The sequence below is a fragment of the Puma concolor genome, chromosome B3, assembly GCF_028749965.1.
Source record: "Puma concolor isolate L17-30 chromosome B3, mPumCon1.1.hap2, whole genome shotgun sequence".
Lineage (NCBI taxonomy): Eukaryota > Metazoa > Chordata > Mammalia > Carnivora > Felidae > Puma > Puma concolor.
Window position 1 is genome coordinate 113,683,195 of NC_141672.1, and position 12,352 is coordinate 113,695,546.

General features: G+C 54.8%; 1 protein-coding gene across 8 annotated transcripts in view; it reads right to left on the reverse strand.

The window, feature by feature from the left end:
* Nucleotides 1-12,352, reverse strand: part of TLE3 (TLE family member 3, transcriptional corepressor) — a 50,113-nt gene that overhangs the window by 24,090 nt on the left and 13,671 nt on the right. For 4 of the 8 annotated variants that reach the window (XM_086711089.1, XM_086711087.1, XM_086711090.1 and 1 more), the window contains exons 5-6: nt 3,212-3,274; nt 1,297-1,401 (exon numbers count right to left, since the gene is read on the reverse strand). In XM_086711089.1, coding sequence (XP_086567215.1) covers nt 1,297-1,401; nt 3,212-3,274 — 168 coding nt within the window. The remainder of the gene's footprint in view (nt 1-1,296; nt 1,402-3,211; nt 3,275-12,352) is intronic. The other 4 variants (XM_086711093.1, XM_086711091.1, XM_086711094.1 and 1 more) reach the window with 1 other exon arrangement.

Below are 12,352 nucleotides of genomic sequence, written 5' to 3' on the forward strand. Positions count from 1 at the left end.
TACCAGCATGCTTCTGCCCCTCTGACCCCAGCCTCCCAGTGCTTTCTGGCCCAGGGAGATGGGCTGGTCCACTCCCTCCTTTAACGGATGCAGAAACTGAGGCCTGGGCAGAGGCAGGACCTGCCGAGGTCACACAGGGAAGAACTATGGCTAGAACGCATGTCTCAGGGTTTCTGCCCCAGGCTGAAAACCCAGGAGTTCTCGTTTATTCCACCAGGCGGACCACCCTGGGGCCTTCGGGTCGGGTCCACCTTGAAATAACGGCCTCACATAAGAACAAAAGAGAAATGAGGACCAAGCAGGGTCCCAGAACGTCAGGGCCAACGGGACCTCAGCCCTTTGGGCCACTGCTTCCCAAGCCTGACTACCTTTCAGAATGAGCTAAAAAAAACTTCAGAAACACAGATTCCCAGTCCCACCCCCCAGACCTACGGAAAAGAACTGCAGGGAGAGTGCCTTGAAATCTACATTGTTCAGAAGCTGCCCTTGGGGACCAAGAGCCAGCTGTCCTTGGATGGGAAGCATTGATCTCCCCCACCCCCTTCATTTTAGGGACCAGAGGTGGACAGGTACGCCTGAGGCTAAGAGCCTTGCCCAAAGTCACGGGAAAAGAGCTGTTTTTCCTCAGCTGCTTATCTTAAATGTCCTCAGCCTCACTCAAAGCAGCAGAAAGATGCTTCGTGAATCCAAGATGCGAGTCAGGGACGCGAAAGGGGAGGGATCTGGCTTCCTCCCTCCACTGAGGGGTCCCACCAGAAGCAGACCTCCCAAAGCATTCTTGGATGCTTTCCCTGGTCCTGGGGAGATAGGACTTCCAGAACACCCCCCACTAGAATTCCTAAGGGTGCGTGACCAACGCCCCGCCAGGCGGCTCAGTGCCCGGCACGACAAAGCCCAAACCCAAATTCCACAGCACGTTTCACATCAACAGTACAGCAGAGACAGTTCTGATCCCAGGTGGCCAAAGAAGGGCAGACCTTTGCCAGGGAGGGGACACAGGGTGGACAGGCCCCCCCCCAGGGAGGCCTGAGGAGGAGGCTGGGTGTGAGGGTGACCTCGGAGCCCCACCCCCTGGGGAAGCTGGGGGCTGATGAATTTAGAGGTGGAGGCATGTGGGGCACTCCCTCAACGTGGGGAGTAGGGGGCCACTGGGGAGCTGATGGGGAGAGAGCCCCCAAACGGGGCCAAGCCCACGGGAAGCCGGAGCCCTGGGGCCGCCATTCTTTGAGGCCAGCTAAGGTCAGGGTCCATCTCTGGTTTACGGTTAAATGAGAGGAATTAAAGGGCTATACACACGGTGAGAGGCAGATTGGGGAGTCCACGTACCCCGATGATGGCGTTTAGCTCCGTCATGGTGACCTGCTTGGCACGCTCCACGGCCTGTGCCACCTGCTGCTGGTGCTGTGGGGAACAGGGGGTCCGTGAGATGCGGCTGCCTTCCCGACACAAAGGGCACAGGGAGGTCCGCTCGGGACAGGTGGGGACGCGCCCCCCCCCTTCACAAAGCAGAAGAGGCCCACTAAACAGGCGGGGCAGGGCATTTTCGCCTTCTTTCACCCCTTTCCAGCGAGCGTGCATTACTCGTGCAAACGTCCCATGAACTGTTTCAAGTTAAAATAGGGATGCGCCCAAAGACGGCCATCAGTCAACCGCCTTCCTCTACCACACATACAGAAAAACTCCCTTCCACGCCTCTGAACAGGAGCTAGACAGGAGATGATATTCCTCGATGATTAGTTTTCTCAGTGCGGGTAACGGCTGTCGTGTAGGAGAACCTTCCCACTCGTAGGCGACGCAGCTAGGGCACTGAGGGGTTGTCGGGGTCTGCCAACTTGTGTTCAAGGAGCTCAGAAACAAGTATGTGAGGGGCGCCTGGGTGGCTCAGTCGGTTGGGCGTCCGACTTCAGCTCAGGTCATGATCTCGCGGTTCGCGAGTTCGAGCTCCGCGTCGGGCTCTGTGCTGACAGCTCGGAGCCTGGAGCCTGCTGCGGATTCTGGGTCTCCCTTTCTCTGCTCCTCCCCCACTCACGCTCTCTCTCTCTCTCTCTCAAAAAGAAATAAAGCTTTAAAAAAATTAAAAAAAAAAAAAAAAAAAGAGCCTTAGAGAATCCCGAACAAAAAATACTTAAAAAAAAAGAAAAAAGAAAAAAGTATGTGACTCTATATACGCTCAATCCCTCTCCAAGTAGAGGGAGGAACAAAAACGTGTCTAGAGAGAAACAGAACGTGAGAGCGGTGTGCGGGCTCACCGGCTGTGACCCAACACCCCACTCTGGTGCGGGATGCTGAAAACAGGCAACCTACGGGACAGCTCTGTGCCTTCCACACGTACAGGTCGCCATGAACCTAAAGCCGCTCTATAAAATCGGGCCTAGTTTAAAAAGGGTTTTCTTGGTACGTTCGTTCCCTTCCACCTTGGGGTAGTACCTGCTTCCTACGCAGCTGTCTACCTCACTGGGCTGCAAGCTCTGAGGACGTCACCCTATCCTGTTTTCACGTAGATTCAATCGTTTACCAGTGGCTACTCTGATTCAGAGACCTAGGAGTCCGGGGGTGGGGAGCGGAGGTGGTCCCAGTCCCTCGGTGGGGGTGGGGGGGGGGACAGAAGGCAGGGCCTGCCCCAGCTGGAGGGAGCTCTGCTGAACGGAAACAGGCCCCTCTCAGGCAGCTCTCCTGTCTGCCCTGCACCAAGGGGTCTCCTTGGAGACGCTGCCCTCGTGTCACCCACTAGCCCCGTCCAGGCCTCAGGGGGTGGTCCCTTGCAAAGTGTGCTTGGCGGGTAATAGACTGGTCATGCCTCTAGGGAGGACACTCTGTCCTAGGGGCTGGGGTCCCCCTTGGGAACTCATTCCCTTTATAGGATCTGCCCCTTAGCACTATCTGGCCAGGCTTCTTGCTTCTAGATGTTTCCAGGAGTGGGAGGTGGGGCACAGAGAAGCAGTGTCTGGGAATGTCTGTTTGGATGGGGGGGGGGGGGAGCCGAGAGGCACCCACTGCTAGCCCCATCACAGGCCAGGACCCTCCTCTTTGGTCTCAGGCAGCAGCAAAGAACCCGTTCCACTACAAGAAAGAGCAAATGCTCCCCCTCGTGTGCTGGAGAAGTTTCCATAAAGCCCCAGGTTGCCAACTACAGACAGTATGAACGGACAGGGGCAGGGGTCCCTGGACTGCCCTGGAAACACAAGGAGGACACAGTTAAAGGAGGTCTTACCTCTTGTGACAGAAAAGGCATGATCTGTGCTAAAATCGTGTTCAATCTCTTCGCGATCTCTGTCTGCAAAAGAAGAGAGACCGCGTGAAGCCCAGGCGGGTCGATCAAGTCGCTGAAATGTCACACAGGGGGGAAGCGCAAACTCCCCCTCCACCGCTCCCCGAAACCACAGACCCTCCATGCTTTCTCCTCGCCCCCCCACCCGCCCCGCCAAGCTGGCCTCCCGCCAGGAGGCCTTGGTAAAAGTCCACAGCACACAACGTGAAGAAAGTTCTTCCAACTGCCCCTCCCCCCCCCAAAGGCCAGGCTGCCTACATTTTGCAGAGCTCCGATTTCCTATCAGAGGTGGTCTATGTGTTTGGGTCAGAACGCAGTCTGCCTGCTCTGGATAGAAGCCCTAATTAAAGCAGAACGAAACAAGGACCTCCCCCTCCCCCACCGCACTAAAACCTAGAGCAAGACAGGTTCTCTGGCTCTCAGAGGGGGAGGTGACAGGGAGCCCCCAGGGCCACATGTGCCAAAGGGATATGTGGATAAGGGGACCCGCTTCACCCCCCCTCCGCTTTTCACTTTGCAGCTCCCCAACCAGAACGATCCCTCCCCACCCCCCCAGTTGTGCTGCCCGGCCCGAAATCCCACCATTAAGGCTTCACTTTTTAGGGTAAGGCACTGCCTTCTCGGAGAACTGCTCAGGAGTTAACTGGTTGGGACCCTGATCCTGCACATGGGCCACTCGTAGGAAGGCTTGACCAGTTCTCTGCTCCACCGCCAACATTCCAGAAAAGCTCCCATTTAGATGAATATCAACCGCTTCTGCCACCCTGCCCTATGTCAGCCCCGGATGAAGAGTGGTTTACAAAAAAAAAACACAAAAAACCAAAAACTTGTGTCACATGGTTAATGGTGACCAGGCAGGAAGGCCGAGCGAGGCCCACTGATAGACGCACACGTCTCGCGATCGCTTTTCTCCACTCGCAATGAATCCTGAGGCCACCAGGACTGAGGGGGCCCAGGGCGGGCTGCAAAGCTCTCATCAGCACACTGCAAACCATGACAACAGCCTTTAAAAACCTGTGATCATCTGCATGTCAAATGATTCTCCACGAGAAATCCTTGTGCACTTAAAATAAAAACAACGCTGTCTGGGGCGCCTGGGTGGCGCAGTCGGTTAAGCGTCCGACTTCAGCCAGGTCACGATCTCGCGGTCCGTGAGTTCGAGCCCCGCGTCAGGCTCTGGGCTGATGGCTCAGAGCCTGGAGCCTGTTTCCGATTCTGTGTCTCCCTCTCTCTCTGCCCCTCCCCCATTCATGCTCTGTCTCTCTCTGTCCCAAAAATAAATAAATGTTGAAAAAAAAAAATTAAAAAAAAAACAAAAACAAAAACAAAAAAAAAAACAACGCTGTCTGAAGGCTTGCAAACAGACCCCTATTCCCGGAGCTCGCACCCCCACCACTAATGAGGATGTCTCTGATTGGCGAATCGGAGACAGGCCACACCCCCGGGAGACCCGAGGGGGCCCAGGGGGCCCCGTGCGGCCCTACATCCTGGGGCGCCCGCCACAGACACAGACAGCTTGTCTTCTACACCAGGGATTGCTACACTCTGCCTATCAATCACTCTGATCCTCAGGAACCGGGGCCAGGGTTTCCCACTGTGGGCATTTGGGCGCAACAGTTCTTTGCTGCAGAGGACCGTCCCCGGTATGTGAGACCCACTGAATGTCAATAGTGGTCCCCGCTTCCAATTGCAGGGTAGAGAGGCAGTATCCAGTATTCCCCTGGCTGAGACCTATGGGCCTCACCGCTGCATCTGCACATTTGAGTACACACTCCAGTGAAGGTCACTGGACGTCAGACTTTCTCAGCCCCCATGCCATTGACATTTGACATGTGTTCTGTGCACTGCAGGGGTTTTAGCAGCCACCCTGGGCTTCACCCGCTAAATGTCCGTCATTTATAACGTAAGGAATCTGGGAAGATTGCTAAGTAATTGCTGTATAAATTATTAACCTAAGGAAGTGGGAAGAGTTCTACCCCAAACCAGGACCCTTTCTCATTTCTGTTCCTTTTTTCCTCGGTTGATCGTGGGGAAGGGGAAGGAAACAGGAATCAGGGCTGTATGGGGCGGGAGCTCTAGAACAATCAGTCTGCATCTCCGTCCAAACCTGCACAGACCAACATGGTCACTCAACTGTCACACGCTGATGTGACAAATCAGAATAGAAGGATATATTAAAAACATAAAAGAAATAGAAATAAACTAAACAGGGCGCCCGGGTGACTCAGTTGGTTGAGCGTCCGACTTTGGCTCAGGTCATGATCTCACGGCTTGTGAGTTCAAGCCCCGCGTCAGGATCTGTGCCGACAGTTAAGAGCCTGGAGCCTCCTTCAGATTTTGTGTCCCTCTCTCATTCTGACCCTTGCTCGCTCACACTCTGTCTCTCTCTCAAGAATACAATAAAACATTAAAAAAAATTTTTTATGTTTTATTTTATTCTTGAGAGAGAGAAAGAGTGCAAGTGGGGGAGGTGTAGAGAGAGAAGGGGGGAGACACAGAATCCAAAGCAGGCTCCAGGCTCTCAGCTGTCAGCACAGAGCCCGATGTGGGGCTCGAACTCACAGACGGTGAGATCACGGCCTGAGCCAAAGTCAAACGCTTACCCAACTGAGCCACCCAGGTGCCCCAAAATATTTTGGGGGGGAAAAAAGAAAGAAACTAAACAAACCAGGCTCAATGCTTAGGAATCTCATTGGTCCAAAGCCTCTTACCTCAAATGACTAGCACAGCAGTGCCTGGCACGTAGTAAGTGCTCAATGAACACTCAGCCAGAAGGATCTCAAATAGCCTCCCTGCATTTATTTTTCAAGGCTTCCTACTGCAGGGTCCCCGTGGCCGCAGAGCAACACGGGCAGGAAGGGCCCGGTGGATGAAATGTTGGCATACACCTGGGAGGGGAGGTGGGTACGCCCTCCGCCAACAGGATGAGGCAGTGCGGTCGAGCCAGACCAGCTGCAAGCCTTCTCGGTGGGTCTCTGGCCGCTGCCCCCACCCCTGAGCCAGGAAGGCAGGCGGTGGGCAGGCTCTGAACCCCCACAGTTACTGTGGTCTATGTGTAGCTACAGCTCTCGGGGGCGGGTGGTTATAAAAGGTTTCCCACCTGCCTACTTCCTCTAGCAAATAGGCCAAGTGTCAGGGTCTTGCGAGTTCAAGGCAAAAAATGAAAAGTAGCTGTCCTTCCCCTTCCCAATACCCTTTAGCAAACATGCGGCCACAGCCTCCCCACAGGTGGGCTCTTCCTTCCTGCAGGGCTCGGTCCGGAGCCCAGCATCCTCTGGTTTTGAGGAAAAGGGACCTGCTGAGAGTTCACATAGCTGTGCCCGGTTCAAGGTTTGGCATCCGGGCCACCAGGTGACCACGGCTCAGAACAGGTAGAACAAGTTCCCAGTCTCACCCTTCCACCCTACTGGAAGCAGTTCGTGCCTCCTTCACCCACGTCCCAACACCGCAGGTATCCATCCACCAGGGGCCATCAGAACAACTCCACACAGACAAGGAACCTTCAGGAGGCCTGGGGCATCGGCATTCAGGCCCCGTCCTGCGCCCGAACCCAATGAAGGTCTGGCAGCGCGAGATAGGATTACGCGGGGCAGAGAGGGGAGGGGTGGCCGTATGCTTGGAGAGCATTTATAGTAAAACAGGGCTTCCCCGTGGCTGGGTCTGGGGTGGGAGGAGAGCTCGCTCCTTCCTAGCCCCCCTGGTCTCCACCAACAGCAGAAGCGGGACTGAGCCCCACCCATCTCTACGCTGGCCGCCCAACCCCGGGAGTGGGCTCACCACACTGGTGAGTTCACTCAAAGACTGTTTTCAACATTTTTTTTTTTTTTTGAGGGCGGGGATCGCGGGGGGGGGGGGGGGGGGAGCTCCTGGAAATAAAAGCTGGCCGGCCAGAGCCACTCGTAACAACAAGAGTAACAGCTAACACCCACCACCCCAGCTGTTCCCAAGCACGTTCCATGAGTGAGCTCGCAGTAACCCTGTAGGGAAGGCACTTAGAATCACAGTCTCCATGTTTCAGATGGGGACACTGACGCTCGCTCCGCAGTGAAGCAACTTCACTAAACGCCTTCCTACCAAGAAGCCAAATTTTGACATTTTGAGAGAGCCTGGAGAGGTCTCTTTGAAAGAAAAACTACCGTCGGGGTTAATAATTGACAGCATTTCCGATTCGAACAGCTGTTAAAACAGCATTTGGTCCAATTCAAACAAGCCCTAAACATCAGTTCCAAGAAAGGGGGGGGGGGAGGAAAAATCCAGACATGTGGCTTCAACAATTGGGACAGGTCACAAATCACCAACTGGAACTAGATCACACGTCGGAAAACTCTCGGCGATCCAGGGAATTGTTATCAATAAGGCAGCCGTGGTCCATGCGAGGCTGGCCCCGGTCCTTCCCTCCGCGCGGGTCCCGCAAAGTCACCGCCTTCTTTGAGCCAGATCCTCAGATACAAACCCGAGAGCAGGTAGGTGCCAGCGGCAGGAAGACGGCCGCCTTTGGAAAAAGGTGTTTGGGGAGGCTGGTGCGGCCTTTGAACATTGCTTTTCAAGTGTGGTTCAAAGCAGGCAGCTTTGCTGGTGGAAAAACACTGTTCCTCAGAAGGCACTAATCTACCAGACACAGACAGAAGCAGTTCAGAGACAGGTGCACAGAGACCCCGCGAGATGAAGAATCTGCGCTCCCGACTGGGCGCGGGGAGTAACGTCTGCCCCGCGTCTCCGTCGAGACTGTTAGGCTAATAGACGACGGAAAACAAGATAGTGGGGGGCAAGGGTAATTTCCCAAGGAGCAAGCTGCTCAGCGTGCCTTAGTGGCTCCCGTCTGCGCGATGATCATCTCCTCATTAAAAGCAGGACCTCCGAACATCTTGCTGTAAACCGAGGGTACCTGAGCATTCTAGAAGGCTGCGTCTCGAACCGCGCTCCTGTGTGCACGGCCCTGCTGCTTAACCAGCCTCGGGCCCCAGCCCCCCACGGCACGCTGAACGAGAGGGGCCCCCACCTGCTCTTGCTCCCCACCCCACCGCCTTCCTGCTCCTGGCCTGCAGCATCCAGCCAGCGTTTGGCCCTTTTTCTTTTTTGAAAATGTGGCTGACCGCTCGACACAGCCCACAGCCACGTCCACCTGACCCTCTGCCTGCCATTTATTTTCAAACCGCCTGGTCGTCTGTACCCGTGGGCTTTCAGGTGCTTCATTTTCATCTCAGCCAAATGGGAAAAGGGGAGGAGAAATCTGCCACTTTACTTTTTTGTTTTAATTTTTTTTTTTTTAGCATTTGTTTATTGTTGAGAGAGAGAGAGACAGAGCGCGAGCAGGGGAGGGGCAGAGAGAGAGGGAGACACAGAATCTGAAACAAGTTCCAGGCTCTGAGCTGTCAGCGCAGAGCCCGACGGGGGGCTCGAACTCACGAACCGCGAGATCATGACCTGAGCCGAAGTCGGACGCTTAACCGACGGAGCCACCCAGGCGCCCCGAAATCTGCCACTTTAAAGAACATGTTATGGGGGCGCCATAACATGGTGGCTCCGTCGGTTAAGCGTCCGACTTCGGCTCAGGTCATGATCTCCCGGGTTGTGCGTTCAAGCCCCACAACTCTGTGCTGGCTGCTTGGAGCCTGGAGCCTGCTTCGGGTTCTACGTCTCCCCCCCCCCTCTCTGCTCCTCCCTGCTTGCTCTTTCTCTTAAAAATAAATAAACATTAAAAAAGGTGAAATAAAGAGCACGTTATGATCCAAAGCCACGCAGCGCTGGTTCTACCCACCCCACCCCCACCCCCCAGCTCTTCTGCCTCCATCTATCTAGCCGTGTGGCTTTGGGCAAATCACTTCTCTCCCCCAGGTCTCAATTTGGTTGTCTACACAACAGTGGCCAAGTGGTACCTTGTGAGATCTAGGCGAGGCCACTTAGTTTTAGCCTGCTAACCATTCCTGAGTTGCTCTGTGACATAGCGCTCCTCCATAGAGCTCAGTAAAATGGAGCAGGGCAAGAGTTTAAAGGATGATGAGAGAAGGGACAAGCCACCTCCAGCCACTTGGAGGCGTGGCTGGGCTTTGGGAGGGGGGGGTGGGGGCTGGACTGCCGCTGGCTGACTCAGTCCCCAGGAGCAGTCCTCACAGCACAAACCATTCAAGAGCAGTGACATCCCATCTGTCAATGTCAAGCAGCTACTGTCCGAAGGGCTCATCCTGGTGGCCGGGCCACAGATTTCTCCTCTAGAAACGTGTGTGTTTGGGGTGGGGACCCGGTCCACTCTGGGGTTCTTGAGTTTTAGCCGGGTTTGACCTGGTTCTCGGACTCAAGTCCCGGGGTGTTCAAAGTGAATCTGCTTCATCTTGAATTAAAATCAGAGCGGCACAAGGGGAAGTTGGGGGCTGTGCAGAAGAGGGAGGGTGCAGCAGCCGGGCACCACAACCACGAAGCAACCAAATGCTGGAAGGTTCTGGAACAATGTGCTGGAGTAATTTTAACTCAAAATATCCCATTGCTTTTCCCAGGCAATTCTAAATTGATAGGCCCTCAATTATTGGACTGTACCAAGAAATTCCTTGCCAGGCAGTTTCTGCTCAGATCGAGCTTGGAGAGAACTCAGATAAAGCAAGTGGGTGTTTTATCACCAGCGGGAAGGAAGTCCAGGCACGAAGCGGGGTGAGACCTCCAGCAAAAGCCGGTGTGGGGAGCCCTGGCCCCACAGGCTCTAGGGGAAAATGGCACCCCCACCCCCCCCTTTAAGAAGGGGGGCAAATAAATGATCCACTTAGCAGCTGAGGGAGATAATGACCCCTGCTTCTGGAGGGGCTGGCACGGTTTACATCACAGATCACTCAATGATAGGTGAGCCTCCTTAAAGGCCCTTTTAGCACTGACATATTGATCAAATTATATATAACTACAATGCCATTAAATATTTATGCCTTCCGAGGAAGCCTGCTGAATTCTTTATGCCGGGAGGGCTTGGTACAAGAAAAGGCCCAGCCTGGTGTGACCCTGACAATCTGTCCCCCGAGGGAGGGAACAGGACGCTGGCTGGGGCCGGCTTATGCCAGACACTGTGTGTGCTAGTCCCCGTGTCCTTCACACAGAGAAGGACGGCAGCGAAGATCCAGTACCCTCGCCTTCATCCAGCTAAGCCCCATGGAAGGGAAGAGTCTGGGGTGCCCGGGGTTGTGACAGGACCCTCCCCGTGCTCCCCGAGAAGGAATCCCGCCTTCCTTTTCTCTGCCTGCTAGAAATCTCCGGCATTTCCTTCGGAGTCTAGGGAGTGAGTGGATCAGGAACAGTGAGCTGAGTGAGGAAGGGGAAAGAGTGTGTGTGGGGACTGGGGGAGAGGACGCACCTAGGCTACTGGCCCTGGAAAGAGTTGGCAAGGCGAAGGCTAGGGACTTGCACTCCAGCCCCAGGCCTGTCCTGCACTCGGGCTTCAGTTTCCATTGCACGAAGGAGGCAGATTTGGGCCCGGTATAAGAACGAGAGCTCTCAAAAATGAATCAGGCGCTGCGTGTGGGTGAGCGCCCCGTCCTTAGGAACATTCAACAGCGACTCAACAGGGACACAGGGTTAGACGCCACTCCATGGGAGTAACCTGGGCCTAGGTGACAGCCAAGTCCCTCCCCGGCTCTAAGACTCTATGACTTTCATTTCTCAGACTCTCAATCTCCATCCACCGGGCTTCCTGTTAACAAGATCCAATAATCTTTAAATATTTGTTCACTTTAATTTCTTGGTTCCCAAACACATTAAACTCTCCTTGCCTCCCACCCCCACTCCAGGGGATGGCCCTCAAAGAGCTTGCTTGTGTAGACAGAACAGGGAAAGCCTTTTCAGATTAGACCTTCCCCCAACACTGCCCATTCATCCCAGGCGCCACTACCCACCCCCCCCCCATCCCTGGGGCCCTCCATCCCCTCCCTCCCCTCAGATAACCCTCTGCCTCCCTCCCCCACCTTCCCAGACTCCATTGGCCAACTCCCGCCAGGAGGAAAAATTCTCAATTCAGCCCTGTGGGGTTGCCATGGCAACCCCCAGCCACCTAATCCCCCTTAGAACATTATGCAAATCTCCCCTTGCCCCTCAACAGGCTGTAAAAGTCACATTACCCTTGCAGGGGCAGCTCGTTAAATTTTGGGGGTCTCCCCATAAGGTCAGCACTACAAATGAAACACTGGCTAGGACTTTTTAAGGACAGAGGCTGCCTGGCAAATCTGGGTGGCAGGAAAGGAAAATGAGGTGTGGGGGGTGGCGGGGGGGGGGGGACAGGCTGACTGTGGGCAGACACAGAGCCCCATTCTATCCACCCACCACTGAGTTCACCACCAACAAGCTGGTGCCTTCTTAGATTAAAGGGGTCAGAGGGTCCTCTCTCCCTAGACAAGAATGGCAGGAGGGGCGGCATTTCATAGGCCATAAAAATCACGATCGGTTATTTACCAACTTGTTTATGGATCAGTTCCCTCTCAAACAGACCTCCTCCCAAATCACCACCACGTTCAACATCTCATTTTACAGATAAGGAAAATGAGGCCCAGAGAGGGCAAAGAGCCTTTCTGGGTCACAAAGCGAGACGGTGGCGACCAACTCTCCCTGCTCTGCGATCGAGAATCCTTCCCCCTACACCAAGGGTTCACAACCAGGGGCAACTGTGCTCCCCTGGGGGGGGGCCTTTGGCAATGTCTGGGGACAGGGGTGTCACAACTGGAGAGGCGCTACTGACAGCTAGTGGGTAGGGGCCAGGGAGGCTGCTGATCTTGGGAAACACAGGACAGCCTCACCCCAAAGAATTATCCAGCCTCAAATGTCAAGAATGCCCAGACCGAGCCACCCTGATCTACACGTGGCTGCACACGTTTCACTGGATTCTTCAGAGGCGTTGTCTGGGGCCTTCCCAGCCCCGGAATCAAAGTCTGGAAGTACATACGGGTGGGTCTTGGGGGGGGCCATGCAGGGAGACCACAGAAGACCACGCCTCAATACAGCCTGTGGGAAGAGTCATTGGTTCCTGATTGAAAACAGACCTTAGGGGCGCCTGGGTGGCGCAGTCGGTTAAGCGTCCGACTTCAGCCAGGTCACGATCTCGCGGTCCGTGAGTTCGAG